The 15,261-nt window shown below is 50.5% G+C and overlaps 1 protein-coding gene across 2 annotated transcripts; it reads right to left on the bottom strand.

Annotated features, from left to right (window-relative positions):
- Window positions 1–452: 452 nt before the first annotated feature.
- DUSP3 (dual specificity phosphatase 3) lies at window positions 453–13,809 on the bottom strand. 2 transcript variants are annotated; one of them, XM_070773572.1, is made up of 4 exons: window positions 12,630–12,661; window positions 10,751–10,804; window positions 10,243–10,469; window positions 453–4,155 (listed from the first exon to the last, which is right to left on the bottom strand). In XM_070773572.1, the coding sequence occupies exons 1-4, from the start codon at window positions 12,644–12,646 to the stop codon at window positions 3,950–3,952; spliced, it is 504 nt and encodes a 167-aa protein (XP_070629673.1). In that variant the 5' UTR covers window positions 12,647–12,661; the 3' UTR covers window positions 453–3,949. The 2 variants fall into 2 exon arrangements, with proteins under 2 accessions (XP_070629673.1, XP_019836892.1); XM_019981333.2 differs by lacking the exons at window positions 10,751–10,804; window positions 12,630–12,661 and adding an exon at window positions 13,619–13,809.
- Window positions 13,810–15,261: the final 1,452 nt, after the last annotated feature.

The following is a 15,261-nucleotide window of genomic DNA, read 5'->3' on the forward strand; positions in this document are numbered from 1 at the left end:
GCTAATAGAGGAACTTATAAAACATCTAGGGGCAGGGGATGTTTAGGGACTGCCCATTTGCAGGATCACTCAACTCCTAAAATGCCACGCAGTCATCTTCATGGGAGGCGACCCTGAGACTCACCCCATCCCCCCTTTCTTAGGAACATAAATCTTACCTGCCTCATTGACAGTGGTGGGCCACTCCAATCAAGAATATTCCAATCAGTTATACAATCATAAAGCTGGAATTTTAAAAAATTAAATAAAAAGATTATTCCTAAGCCAGGAATTTTCTGGTACTGGAGAGATGTTCAATAAATATTTACTACATGAATATAATCATCACAGAACCTATAACTAGATCAGGAGGGTGAATTTTTAAATGATGATCATTAGAAAAAGCAAACATAAAAGCTAAGCATGAAAGTATAAAAGAAAATCAACTATGATAAGAAGGACAAAAAAGACCATTTCTTCATAATATAAGACATTTATTTTGGTTACAGTTTTAGTGTTTTAACACTAATTTGTGATATGACAGACATTAAACTTATTTTTTTTAAAACCAGTTTAATACCTTTCCCTTTTCTGTCCAGAAAATTGATGCTTTCACAGTCAAATTACCCTAAAAGCTGACAGCAGGTAAGTTAAGCTTCCAACCAATCTATTCTCTCAACCGGAGATGGCCTCCCTTTCCAATCAGGATAAAATCTTGACTTGGAAGGACCATCGTTGTCAGCTCTTCAGTGATTCTTGATGCCGGTTTTATGACAGAAAATTTCCTACGAGAAAAGCTAACATCTTCATATTTTAAGATCAGTGCTTATTTCGATTAAAACATTAGCATCTTAACATTGTGACACAAAAGGCACCAACATTTGCCCAAGCATCCATCACCATGAGTGAAACACAGCGCCACCTGCTGGTCATCACATTGTTACACACCCTATAATTTCCAGGTGGCGGTCCAAGTCAATGGGGATTCTCCTAACAACGCAATGGTGTCAGAGCCAAAAGGGACCTTAGAGGTCTTCAAGTTTAGTCCCCTTGCTTGAAAGATGGTGATTTCTGCTCTCCAGCTAACCTGGAGTGGCAGGGAAACAGACAAGCCAGTGGAAGATGTACTGCTTCAGAACTGAGAAGAAAACCATTTGGTGCTCTCATTTGGTCTAGATGGGGCTCTCCCAGTCAAAGAAAGAGACCAGGTCAGAGGAGGGGATAGAGGCACCCTGAGTTCCTATTCCATCACTTTCCGGTGGCAGAGGGGGAAGCTGTCCAGATGAGCATGTGTTGGCTCTTACACAACAGAAGTTGATTTTGTTTTTACTCAAAGTAGGAGCCACATTTCGTGAAGGAAATATAGGGTTTCTGGGACTAAAGACTGAAGAAATCCCAAGTTATTAGCAGAAAAGTAGCCCCAAAGTGATGGCAGTAATTCTCCCCATGGCCTTTTCTCCAACATGTCCCCACACAAAGAGGCTTTTCAAGAGGTCCTGTCAGCAGACCTAAGTAGCTGAGGCTGTCTCGTGTGAGGACCACCGCCTGGGCATGCGAGAGGGACCCCAGCCCCAGCTCTCGAGCCTCTTCCGGAAGTGGAGCAGAAAGCTCTGACTTAGGGATGCTACGTGTTTCCGAGAAGAGCCACACATCCTAACCCAACTGGGGACCCACACTTCTTATTTTTCCTGTAGCAGGCCCCCCTCCCCTCCCCCGGCACTATGGCTTGACCTGTTGTCCTCTGGCTACAAAGCTAATTGGCCTCGTGCACAGGGGCTGGGTCAACAGCATGCACAGAGCACTGAGACCTTCCCGAGGGCTCATTTCTTGAGGAGGAGTGTAGTAGGAGAGGAAGAATTCAGCTTCAGAGAGCAGTCAACCTGAAGTTTCACCTCAGCTCTGCCTTTGAGCTGGGAAGCCCTGAGCACCCCACCCCTAATCACTCTGAACCCCAGTTCCTTTTCTTAAAGGTACCAATACATGAATGAGCCCAACACCAAGTTAATAAGGTTATTGTGAGGATCAAGTTAGATGAAGTGGAAGAGTTATCTGGCCTCTGTGAGGGACACAGTGGGGGAAAAGGCCGTTTCACTTGGGTGGGTCTATGGGGGCAGCCTGGTATCTGAAAAAGACAGATTCTAGTCTGTTCAGGGCTGCTACGGTCACAGAGCAAAGGGGACATCCAGGCTGGGCGGTGCTGCTTCTGTCAAGATAGAGATCATTACCCCTGGGTGTTAAGCCCCAAGGCATACCTGCCTCTCCTCTACCTAGCTGGAAGCTTCTGGTCAATTCTTGAAAAGGCACATTTCCCACCTCCACATGGTCAGAACCACTGCCTGAATTGAAACTTAAAACTGAATTTTAAATATTCAACAAAAGTCCCTGATATTTCATTTCAGGTAAGACTCCTTTGCAAATCCTTGCAAGGGATCCTACCACCAAGTCAGGCTTCTGGGAGCTTGATAGACCCACCAGAACAATGCCTTGCATATATTTGGTGCTCAAGAAAAGAAAAAAAAAAATTTAATTCCACAAACTTTTATCAAACATCTATGTACTAAGTGCCAGGGGGCAGAGCTGAGGACCACCTCTCTGCCATTAGGGAACCTGAAGACGACGGCACTGCATTGCTTGCCCTGATGACAATTATGCCGAGTGCTAACAAGACTGTGTTCAAAACAAAACTCCTCTATTCTGACAAATGTGTACACACGTGTGAGTGTGAGTGTTCATGGCTTCCAACATCATCCTAAAAAGTCCTTGCAAAGGCTGTTTCTTTTTGTTTCTTTGCTTTACCATCAATAAAGGCGCCATTTGAACCTTCCGTCATGTTTCCTTTCTGCCTGGCTGAATCATTTTTGCTCCCAAGGCTCCAGAACCTTTTCTGGCAGCAGAGAGCTGTAAGAACTACCTGTGAGTGGGCAGGGTGTGAGCCTGGGCCGTTCAACCCCCCGTTTGTCCAGCCACTGGCTATGTTGCTCTCTCACGCACACGCGGCACACGTGCTATAATTGGCCAATTTCCTCCTCCTGTTCTTGGAATAGCAACTGAGACAAAAAGCAGTGAGCACGAGTGGCTTGGGCCCGCCAACACTATAATTTAGGACAAAACCCTTGTAATTCTCCAAATGGTGGGGTTTTTAAATAGGCTGGACTTCAACACCCTGTTTTCTAAAAAAGAAAAATAAAACCCTGCCTAAGGAACTACTCTTCTAACGGACCAAGGGACTGAGAGCCGAGTATCCCTAAAAGGCGGATTCTGAACTCAAGCCTTCTAAGGAGTCACATTTTTCAAACTATTGATCTAGGAGAGTCCTTCAAGAAGGGGGATGTGTCTGCCCACACAAGGGCCTCTTTGTTTCAGTATCGTTAATCCTAAGGAAATCGTCAAATGCAGTTACTTGATGAGCATTTCCACCCACGGATAACTGACCCCAGCCAGCTTCAGACCTCATGACGTGTCTCTGTGAGCAGGGCGTGGACGGCTGTGAGGATTCAGGGGAGACAGACACAGTGGGGGGAGAGGGGCCCACATTTGCATAGTTCCTTTACAGAGCCCCATTCAGGAAAGGGCCCAGGGGTGGGGGCTCGGAATAGGGGGCGGGGGAGGTCAGGAGGGCCCCCGTGAGCATCTCAGGCCTTGCACTTCCACAGACCTCTTGCCCTGGGTCGTCCAGGAGAAGCACACCTGTCACAGGCCTTCCCGCTCTGGGCCCCCACCTCAGGGTGAGGACGTCATAAACTGCAGGTGCAGGACACGCCAGGGAGCAGGACGCCCTCCTCAGCAAACTTCTTTATATGCTCCCCAGGGTAAAAGCGGCCCAGGGCCGTGCTGGGACAGACGTGTGGGCAAGTGCCTGGTGATGCTGGGAGCAGGGTACACTGTGTTTCCTAAACATGGCAGCCTGTGACATCACAACCAGGGACCCCCACCCCCGTCTGACCTCTAGAGAAGAGGCAGTGGGGGCGCCCTAGAGTTTCAATTTTCCCTCCTTGACGAGTCTGTCATTGAGCTGGCAGAGCTGGGCCAGGAAACCGTCGTTGGGGCCGATCTCACGGTTCTGCCTGACGATGCTCAGGGCGGACTTGACATCCATTTTCTGACGCATCATGAGGTACGCGATGACGAGGGTCGGGGAGCGGCTGTAACCCTCACGGCAGTGGACCAGCACTCGGCCTGTGAGAGACGGGGACGTGATGAGCTGGGGCTGGCCCGCCACGCCTCAACTCCAGTCCAAACTCTTCCCAGGACATGCACATGCAACTTACACTGCCAGGCCATCCTGGGCCCACCAGAATGGCTAAGATGGCAAAGATGAATATAAAACACACAAAGCACTGTCAGGGATGTGGAGCATAGCTAGGACTTTGATCTGTGGCTGGGGAAAGTGAAAAAGAGTGACAGTCGCTCAGTCATGTCCAACTCTTTGTGACCCCATGGACTATTCAGTTCACGGAATTCTCCAGGCCAGAATACTGGAGTGGGTAGTCATTCCCTTCTCCAGGGGATCTTCCCAACCCAGGGATCGAACCCAGGTCTCCCACATTGCAGGCAGATTCTTTACCAGCTGAGCCACCAAGGAGGACCAAGAATACTGCAGCCTATCCCTTCTCCAACAGATCTTCTCGACCCAGGAATTGAACCAGGGTCTCCTGCATTGCAGGTGGATTCTTTACCAGCTGAGCTACTGTGGTTAGGGGAGGGGATGTACCAGCCCAAGAATATTGCAGTGGGTAGTCTATCCCTTCTCCAACAGATCTTCTCGACCCAGGAATTGAACCAGGGTCTCCTGCATTGCAGGTGGATTCTTTACCAGCTGAGCTACCATGTTTGGGGAGGGGATCATGGCTTCAGGAAACCATGTGGTGGGATCTACTCAAGCTGACCATGTGCATCCCCCAGGGCCTGGCAATTCCATCCCAGACCCACACCAGATAGGACTGCATACACATGTCTGCTAAAAGAATCCCAGCAGGACATCATAGGCAGCACTAGTCAAAACAGCCCCAAACTGGAAACTCCCAAAGGCTGGTCAACAGAAGAGTAGATAAATACTAAGTCTGAACAGTCTACAACTTCCCAGATACAAACTGGATGAAACACACAAACAGGATGTGTAGGATCCCACAGAGTAGAAGTGTCAGGGGAATTTACTGGTGGTCCAATGGTTAGGACACGGGACTTCTACTACAGGGGGCACAGGTTCAATCCCTGGTTAGAGGACTAGATCACATATGCGGCGAGGTGTGGCCAAGACAAAACTGAAAAAAAAAAAAAGGCCAGCAAAACTGAGCTATGCGTTTAGAAGTTTGGATAGTGGTGTGGAGGTGGGAGATGAAACACTGGGAGGAACATGTGGGGCTTCTGGGGTGCTGATCAGGTTTAGTTTCTTGATCTGGGGGCTGATAGTGAAGGACAGGGAAGTCTGGCATGCTGTCCATGGGGTCGCAAAGAGTCAGACACAACTTAGCAACCAAACAACAAAACACGGGTGGTGTGCAGTGCATTGATCTACACACTGCGATCTGGTACTAACCTACATGAATTTTCTATTTCAAGCAAAAGCAAAATATGAAAACCACCCAAATGTCCATCAACAGGTAAATGGATAAACAAACTATGGGCCATCCATCCAACAGAACACTACTCAGCATTACAAAGGCATTCCTGCCACGTGCAACAGGATGGAAGAAACAAAAGAATTATGCTGAGTGAAAGAGGCCAGACCGAAAAAGCATACATACTGTGCAACTCCATTTACACGAAACTCTACAAAATGTACACTAATGTCTAGTGATAGAAAGCAGATCAGTGGTTACTTGGGAGTGGAGGAGAGAGAGGAGTGGAAGGGAGAGGTCACAAAGGGAGGTGAAGGAAATCCGTGGGGTGATGGATAAACTCACCATCTTGGGTGTAGTTATGGCTTCACAGATGTATATATATGTCAAAACTTACCAAACTCTGTGTAGTTTAGGGAACGTCAATTAATGCCTCAACAAAACCATTTCAAAATAAAAGGACCATGAATGTCAAACACAAACACAGAGAATCAAACAATGTATGTACATGTTGTTCAGCTGTGTTCCACTCTTTGCAACCCCAAGGACTGCAGCCTGCCAGGCTCCTCTGTCCATGGAATTCCCCAGGCAAGAATAGTAGAGTGAGTTGCCATGCCCTCCTCCAGGGGATCTTCCTGAACCAGGGATCAAATGTAGGAGACCCAATGTACACTGCAGACAGCTTCTTTACGGTATGAGCCACCAGGGAAATTACTAGATCCGCCCCCTCCCCCTGACTTTGACATCATCTCCTTGTTCCCCTTCTCCCTGCAATCCAGCCAGCCAGCCCCTTGGCCTGCGAAAAGTGAAAGTATTAGTTGCTCAGGCCTGTCTGACTCTTTGTGACCCCACGGACTGGAGCCTGCCTGCAACACCTCTTTTCACAGGTGTTTGCTCCAGTGTCCTAGGAAGGTCTTTCCTGCCCACCTTCTAAAGAGCCACAGTCCCACTCTCTATACCCCATCATCCCCTTGCTCCGTGCTTTAGTCATCCCCATTTCCTGGGGGCCACACATCTTTTTCACTTATGTCTACTGTCATCTTCCCCCAAAACGTAAGCTCCTCGAGGGCAGGGATGCCTGTCTGTTTTGCTCCCTGTTGTATCCCCAGCATTGGATGAAGGAAGGAAGGGATGGTCAGGAGAGGCCAGAGCATCATCAACAAGGTTCCCCCAATCTTTTATTAAAGTGGGAAGGCCCCTTGAGCAAGAAGCCTTGGCTTCTCTTATCCCTACTCTCTCCTCCCACAGAGTGCTCAGTTCAGGTCTTCATCATCTCTCACCTCTGCCCCTTCACCTCCAAATTGAGCTTTCCCTCCACCCTCACCCTCCAGCAACCTACACAACAGCTGGAGGGATCTTTTTCCAATATAAATGGGACCTGTCACCATTAGCTGGGTAGGCTACCACCAAAGCGTTACTTACCAGGCTAACCGCCCGCGGCCCCGACACCTTCCCAGGCTATTTCTCACCTCTGTGCCTTCACTCATACTGTTCCTCCTACCTGGAACACCCTCTCCCTCCTCAACCTGGCAAACTCCTATTCATCCTTAAGACCCCAGCTCAACTATTTCCTTTGTCAGCATAAGGATGGAGAATCCCAATCCTTGAAGTCATGGGAATCTGGGTTTAAATTTTAACTTGCTGGTTGTGATGGTTAAATGTGTCGACTTGGTTTGTCTATGACACCCAATTGCTTGGTCAAACACTAGTCTACAAGAGATTTTGTAGATGTAATGAACACCTCCCATCAGTTGACTTTAAGTAAAAGAGATCACCCTTGATAAGGTGGGTGGACCTCATCCAATCGGCTAAAGATCTTAAGAGCAAAAAACTGAAGTTTCCTGGAGAAGAAAGAATTCTGTCTGCAAAGCCCTGCCTCAGTTTCCAGTCTGCCCGACAGATTTCAGATTTGCCAGCCCCATGATCACATGAGCCAATCCCCTAAAATAAATAATATATGTGTATTTTATTGGTTCTGTTTTCCTGGAGAACCTGGACCAATACCCTGGTTATCACCCTATGACCCACCTAAGAATACTGTGCCTCACTTTCCTCATCTGAGCTAATATACCCATGGCCCAAGATGGCTGAAGATTCAGGGAAGAGATATATAAAAGCCTCAGACTAGCACCTGGCAGACATGAACATTCAATAAATAAATATGAGCCAACACTACGAGTCTTCTGCTGGCATGTGGTGCATCCTCTTCTGTAGCAGTCCAGCTCTGTGTTTCTGTTGGTCACACACAGACCAACCCTCCTCTGCCAGAGTGTGAGTTCCTTAAGGGCAAGGACTATAGGGTATTGATTCTGGATACCCTACAATTCCCAGCATACATTAAGTGTTCAATAAATATTTGCTGATCAGCTGAGTGAATGATTCCCCACCAACACCTCTGCATGGGCATTACTGTGAAGGAAACTTGCTGACCCAGAGTCAAACAGTCTGTTCTATTCCCATGACCCTAGCCCCAAAACATAACCTTATTTTTCCCAATGCTCTCAGGGTAGAAGTGGGGAGTTCTCCACTTCCCTGCCCAGTCACTCTCTGGCCAATGGACCCAAAGTATTCAGAGTAGGGCTTTCCCTGTTCCCATCCTGGCAATGGGACCCTCTGCAGAGCAGCTGCCTCATTATCTAGAACCTGGAACATACTCAGCATGCACAGAACTCATAGAGCCAATAAGCAAGGGGAGAGGTCAAAGTCCATCCTTACAGGCCTCGCCCATACACTACCTCCTCCAGGAAGTCTCCCTTGATCTTCCCAGCTGGAAATGACTGCTTCCTTCTCTGAGGGTCCCTGGCCAATTCCCCCACCCCAAAGTGATGGGCCCCCAGCTCCCTTGAGCCCTGCACAGTGTTGGAGGCCAGTGTATTTCTGTTGGCTTACTTGACCAATCAATCCTATAAGTATTTCCACTGAGCATTAGAACCCATGGAATTTTTTCCTGTCACTGGTTCAGTATTCCAGTGTACCTGCTACATGCCCAATCTATGTCAGGTGCTAGGGAGACAGGCAATGGACACAGTGGATTCAGACCGCGGGCAGGCTTCATGGATGAATGGACACTACGTCTAGGGCTCAAGCATGAGGCAGGGTCTGCCAGAGGATGGGTCAGGAAGATGCAGAGAGATCCCTCCAGACAAATGACCCAACCCACATGGGCTAAGGCAGGAGGTCACCCAGTTGCATGGAAAGAGGAAACTGTCAGGGAGCTCTAAGTTCCCTGAATGAATGACCAATGGATATACAGGAAGAGCAAAATCCATCCCCTTCACTGGGTCCCTCATTCTTGTCTACAGCGGAGCTCAGTATAGCTGGAGAGGAGGCATGTGATGTGTACGAGGCTGGGGAGGACCATAGAGGGCCTGATGATAAAGACTGCAGATATCCCAGGCAATCAAACCTCCCTCCTGGGCCCCAACTGTGTGATAACCAGCGGCTAGTAAATTGTCCGCTGGAAATCATTGCTGTGGGGAGGCTGCTGGGACAAGCAGCATCAGGGCAGCAGAGACAGGCTAGAATCAGGGGGACAGGGCTGATCATGCCTCAGTGGGAGTCGCTCCCCCTCGCCAGGTTTGGGTGAGGAAGAAGAAAGGGGCTGGAGGAAGCGGCAGGAAGGTAAAGGCAGTTGCTGACAGAATCAAGCTAAAAGCAGAAAGGGCAAGCGGCCCAGCCTGCTCAGCTGCTGTCTGCCCTCTGGCCTTCTAGGATTTCTCTCTGGCATGCCTCACCTGACAGCCAGCATTCCAGCAGTTCTGCTTTGGTCCTGCCTTATATTTTGGACCTGCAGGAAGCATTTAAAAACTGGGCCAAAGTTTCCTGACTCCCAGCCTAAGTCAATCGGGGCTGCCCCCCTCCCCTAGCCAGGTAATGCATGTGACCCAGCTCTCACCAGTGAGGTGAGGGGGACTCCACTGGGTGGTTTCTATGGGCTGTTTTATTTGTTCTTAAGAAAAGAGAAGGGGCATCCCTGGTGGCCCAGTGGCTAGGACTCTGTGCTCCCAAAGCACAGGGTTCAGGTTCCATCCCTGGTCAGGGAACAAGATCCCACATGTTGCAACTAAAGACCCCACATAGAAGACTGAAGATCCTACATGCTGCAACTATGACCCGGCGAAGACAAATAAGGTAGTAAATATTTAAAAAAAAAAGAAGAAGAACAGAGAGAAACATGAGGAAGAGATGGTGGCTTCATCCATCACTGCACTTTATCCTGTTGGGAAGTGGTAACCAGATCTACCACAGGCGTCTTCGGACCATCAGGGGAGTCCCCAACACTGAGGGTGGCAGAAGAGTCCTGAAGCCACCAGAGAGCTACTGCAACAACCAGCCCTGGAGCTGGTCACCTCGGGATTTCTTATCACAGAAAATAATTAATTTTCACTATTGCAGCTATCTGAATAGGGGAGCAGGGCTGGCAATCAACCCTCAGCCAAAGTCAATGCAAACACAAGGGTGCCGAGGCCTTGTGTCACGTGTGGTCACTTAACAGGCAGCCAGGTGAGCAGAGAGAGACCCAAAGCTCTCAGCCTTTCACACAAGAGCCAGAAAACATCAGGTTTTCCAAGAAAAGGCCTGTCATGTGCTTGTTTTCTAAAAAAATCAAGTTCAACCTGCCTCCCAGTAAAGCAACTCTACTCCAATAAAAATTGATTTTAAAAAAAGCTGCCTCCCACCGTTTCCTGGGTGGCAGGTCCCTTACCGTTCTTCTGAGCCAGAGCCTGGTCGATGAAGTCTGCCGCCTTTTCAAAGTAGGCGCTGAGGTTGAACTCCTGTGTGTCATTGGCCTTGATGCCCAGGTAGGTGATCCCGGAGTCCTTGTAGAAGTTGGCATTGGTGTTGACGTGCATGAAGGACCTGCCCTCAGCTGCATTCAGGACATGGGTGATGCCCAGCTTCTGCAGCTTGGGGATGTCTTGAGCCACAGACCTGGACAGGAAACAGCAGCAGGGGAGGATCAACTGACTACCTGGCAGCCCTCAGGGGAGGAAGATGGAGAAGACCCTAAGCCTCTTGGCTCAGAAAGGAACCTTCCGTGCTCTGGCCCCTGCTGGCTTCTCCAGCCTCAGCTTATGACCCTCTGCCCTCACTCCAGCCAGCTCCAACTACCTGCCACAAATAGCCTGCGTGCTTTCATGCCCACACTATTCCCGCTACCTGGAATGTCCTTCTCCACCTTCTTCATAAAGGTGCACCCTCTCATATCTCACCTCCCTTGGCAGCATTTCCTGATCTCCCCTTCATCCAGCATCGTGCTCTCAATCCTGTGGGTGGTGATATCACCAAGAAGCTAAAAATGGAGCCAGACTCCAGACAGCCCTGTCACTTACTAAGCTTGAACAAGTCACTTAACCTTTCCATGCCTCAGTTTCCCTATCTGTAAAATGAGGATGATAACAGTATCTACTCCTGGGGCTGTTGTTAGTGTTAAATGAGCTGTTCTATACACAGAGCCTGACACCGTGATCAGGGCCACTATCCTAATGCTTGATTGTGCTTATTTGTTTAGATGTCCAGGCTATGAGCTCCTTGATGGAGGAACCATGTCTGCTTCATGTCCGTATGCCCTGCATGTGCTCTAGTACCTGGCACACACAGTAGGTACTGAAGGAGTATGTGGTGAATCAGTGAAGAATGAAATCAGCACAGCCCAGCAGCCTTCTTCCTTGGATTATAGAGTGCAGCAGCCCCCTTCCATCCCCTAGAGGGACCTTCCTGCCATAGTCCACTAGCCACGTCTCTGAAGCTATCCTGGGTGAGTAAGCACTTGGGGAGCCAGTAGAGGTTACAAAACATTCGATCTGAATAGTCAAAGGGCTGCTTTATTTCATCTCACAACAACGTCCCAATTCAAACAGCAGTTTACACTTTACACAAGGCCTTCTCCTGCGTGATCTTGTTTGCCTGTCACATCAGCCCTGGGAGGAAGGAAGGACAGAGCTTCAACTCTGGCCCGACAGGACAGACGAAGGACATGCATATGCTCTCAAGGGCTGCTGCATGGCAGGGCTGGGAGGAGGCCTCTTTTCTCCCGACACAAGGCCTGCTCTATCTTCCCCCTCACTCTGCTTCTCATGCCCACATCAACCACAAATCTCACGAGGCAGAAAACGGGGCTCCTCCAGGTTTCACTCTGCCCTGTGAGCCCTGATCAGGGGCCCTGATTTTGTTAAAGCACTTCTGACTGCAAGGGGTAGGGGAGAAATAGGTACTCAGTCAATCTTCCCTGTGGAGCACTCCCCATGCCCCTGTCTGTGTCAAGGTCAGATTTGCTTAAAGGCAAGGGATGTGTTTTCTACAGTGGCCATTGGCACGTGCCACCCTTGACCACCACCAGATGTTCACATCTTTGGTTTCCACCTTGGCAGTAGTGACAGCTGACTGAGCCAAACTGCCCAAGACAGCAGGGTTTCCAAGAGTGCCAAGGCCCCTTGCTGCCTGGGTGGATGGAAAGGGGCTTGTTCTCAGAACTTGGCAATTACTGAGGACTCTGGTACCCTTCGTTAGCTATCAGGACACTGCACACAACTGTAAAGTTGCTCATTAAAAAGGATCAAAAATAACTAACTTTGAAGAGTCACTGCCATTCACCTTCCTTCTCAAATACTAAGTCAACATTCAACAACTTTACCATCACTACTGTGAATGATGGCTTGTCTGGTGGCTCAGACGGTAAAGAATCTGCTTGCAATGAGGGAGACCCAGGTTTGATCCCTGGGTTGGGAAGATCCCTTGGGGAAGGGCATGGCTACCGACTCCAGCATTCTCACCTGTGAAATTACACAGACAGAGGAGGCTGGCGGGCTACAGTCCATAGGTGCACTGAGTCAGACACGACTAAGCAATTAACACACACACTGTGAATGAACTTTGTTCAGTGCCTGACACCAGTGATGCTCCATATGGTGAATGAGTGACAGATGGACAAGGTTGGCCCCCATGAAGCTGGGACCTGACTTCTAGACCCCCTAGTGCTGTGATGACCCCCATTTTTGCAGCAGTCCTTGGCAAAGTAAGCATCAGGTCCTAGTCCAAGACCTGGGATACAGACATGAACAAGATATTGACCCTAACCTCACAAGCCCTCACCTGCTCTGGGCCACCATTTATTCCTGTGAAAAAGGAGAAAACCGGGTTAGACTTGCGGTCTCTGGGCCCACGGAGGTTAGGGCCTCAGGGTCTCATGAAAATCCAACCCAACCTCCTGTGCCCTCCGGAGGCTACACAGGCATGGGAATCTATTTTTTACTTTTGGCTGAGATTTCAACACCTCTCAGAATGGCTATCACTAGTTCTCTCCTGCTACTCAGAAATTCTTACTAGTAGTTTGACTATGAGAAAATGAGAAAATCGATTTGGTAAGAACTCCTAAGTGTTAAATAATAAATGCATTTCCTGGTGGCGAAAAGGTCGGCAGCCTTTGCTAAGTGATGGCCCAGGTCCTCAGGGGGTTTATCATTGGGTCGTTCTAGAATTCTAGATAAATCAAACCCTAAGTGGAAGGTAGGGGGAGGAGCGAGGAAACCTGTCCCCAGATCTCTGAACCCCCAAGTTTGGGAAATGTCAATTCTCCGATCTAAGCCTGCCTCGCCGGGAAAATTCCACGCCCGAATTGTGACGTCAGCCCGTTGCCATGGCAGCGAAGACAGACATTCCGCGGTGACCTCACTGCAGAACCAGGCAGCTGTCACATGACGCGCGGGCCGGAGACCGGTCGGGCGACAGAGGGCCACCTGTTAAGTGAACCTGGTCGCCCCGACACCGCCCAAGGCCGAGCACCTAGAGGGTGGAGGCCCCGGGCCGGACACCGGCTGCCCGAGCGGCACCGGGTCTCCACCACCCAGGGAAGGGAAGGACAGAGCGGGGACGGGGCGGGGTCCAGCCCCTCCGCCCCATGCACGAAGGGTGGGCGGTGACTCCAGCCCCCGCCCAGCCCCGGCCCCGGCTTCCGGAGGAGCGACCCCGCCCCGGCTCCCCCCACCCGCTCCCGCCGACGCCCCCACCCCAGCCCTCGGGTGGGCGGGGCGCCCCGGGGAGGGGTCGGAGGGGCGTCTCGGGGCCCGGGAGAGGCGACTCACGCGTTGCCCACGTAGATCCTGGGGGTGACCTCGTTGCAGGGCTGGCTCGGGAGGCTGTAGCAGCCGCTGCCATCCGAGAGCAGGTCGTTGAGATCCTGCACGGAGAGCTCGAACGGGCCCGACATGGCGGCGGCAGGGCCCTGCACGCCCGGGCAGCCGCGAGCGAGGGGAGAGCGGCCGGGTCAGCTGGGCGGGGGCTCCGGAGCCGGGACCCGCCCCGTCCCGCCCTGGAGGCGGGCCCGCAAGGCGCGGGAAGCGGCGAAGCGCGGGCGTCCAGGCGCGCTCAGCTCCGGCAAGTATGCGCGCCGCTTGGTGCCCGGGGGACGCGGGGAAAGACTTCGGGGCCTGAGTCCGGGGCGGAAATGCTGCCACCCTGGAGTTTCGGAGAGTCCTCTTCCCGCCCCCCGCTGAAGCATGGACGTGCAGTAACTACACTGGACTAAATACAGGGCGTAATAAAAGTTTTTCTTGACCGGGGGTACACCCAAGTGTCGCTTAATTTTCTCAGGATTACAGGGACACCCGGGTTCCGATTGTGAGCTCTGACTGCCTGTTGCGGACCAGCAGCGTTGGCTTCACCCGGGAGCTGGTCAGAAATGTAAAATCTCCCCCGCCCTCCCACCCCGCCCAGCTCAGACCTGCTAAATGAGGATGTGCATTTTACAAGCCCTTCTGGGGATCCCTACGAAGGTTAAAGGCTGAGAAGCCCAGCTCTAGGGCTCATTTCTTCCAGCCTTCAGTAAGAGTCGGCATCCTGCCTAAAGCTTGGGCTCTATGCAAGCAAGCATGGCATTCTGGTCCTGGGCAGTGACTTAACCTCTCTGAGCCTGTTTGTTGAAAAAAAATGGGGGTAATAAAAGCACCTAACTCCTAGGGCCTTTTGAAAGATTCAATATAACATTCCAGGAAAGCGCCCAGCTTTACATAGTGAGCACTAGGTAGGGGTTCTCCCTCTCCATCAGCAAACGTGTAGCGCACCCACTAGGCGCTACACCTCCTAGAGCAGCTGCCAGCCCACTACAAGCCACATGATGTCAGCAACTCATCATTTACTGAGGTCCGGTTACCAGCAAATGACCATTCTCCTCCACTGGCATGAAATGGCAGATCTCCCCACCCTCCAAAGAGCAACTGTGGTGCTGGGAATTCAGGAAACCCACATCCCGAGCCCAGTTCTGCCACTAATTTTCTCTAGAGCAGTTTGGTTGTTGCTCCGGACTTCAGTTTCCTCACCTGCAAAATGACATTGAATCAAATTATCATTAAGGGTCTTGTATTGATATCTCTAACAGCTGTAGTCTCACACCTTCAGGGAAACCATTGCAGTGGAGACTAAACTTACAGCCCAAGGTGTATAGCCAAGGCTGGTTTTCTCCAACCTCCCACCCCCACCCCATGCCTTCCCACCCCTTCCAGACAACACACTTTTTCCTGCTGCCCTTGGTGGCACCTGCATTCCAGATAGGTGGGAAATCTTCTGAGCCTCAGTCCTCATCTTGACTGGGACATAGGTTAACTTTCAAAAGAGAAGCCCAGGGACAACCAGGCATGCTCCACTGCTCCTCTTTCTTCCCCGGGGACCTGTCCCTGATGTCATAACTGAGTAACTATGACAACCCATCATGGACAGCTAAGTACCTCAC

The sequence above is a fragment of the Bos indicus genome, chromosome 19, assembly GCF_029378745.1.
Source record: "Bos indicus isolate NIAB-ARS_2022 breed Sahiwal x Tharparkar chromosome 19, NIAB-ARS_B.indTharparkar_mat_pri_1.0, whole genome shotgun sequence".
NCBI classification, from domain to species: domain Eukaryota; kingdom Metazoa; phylum Chordata; class Mammalia; order Artiodactyla; family Bovidae; genus Bos; species Bos indicus.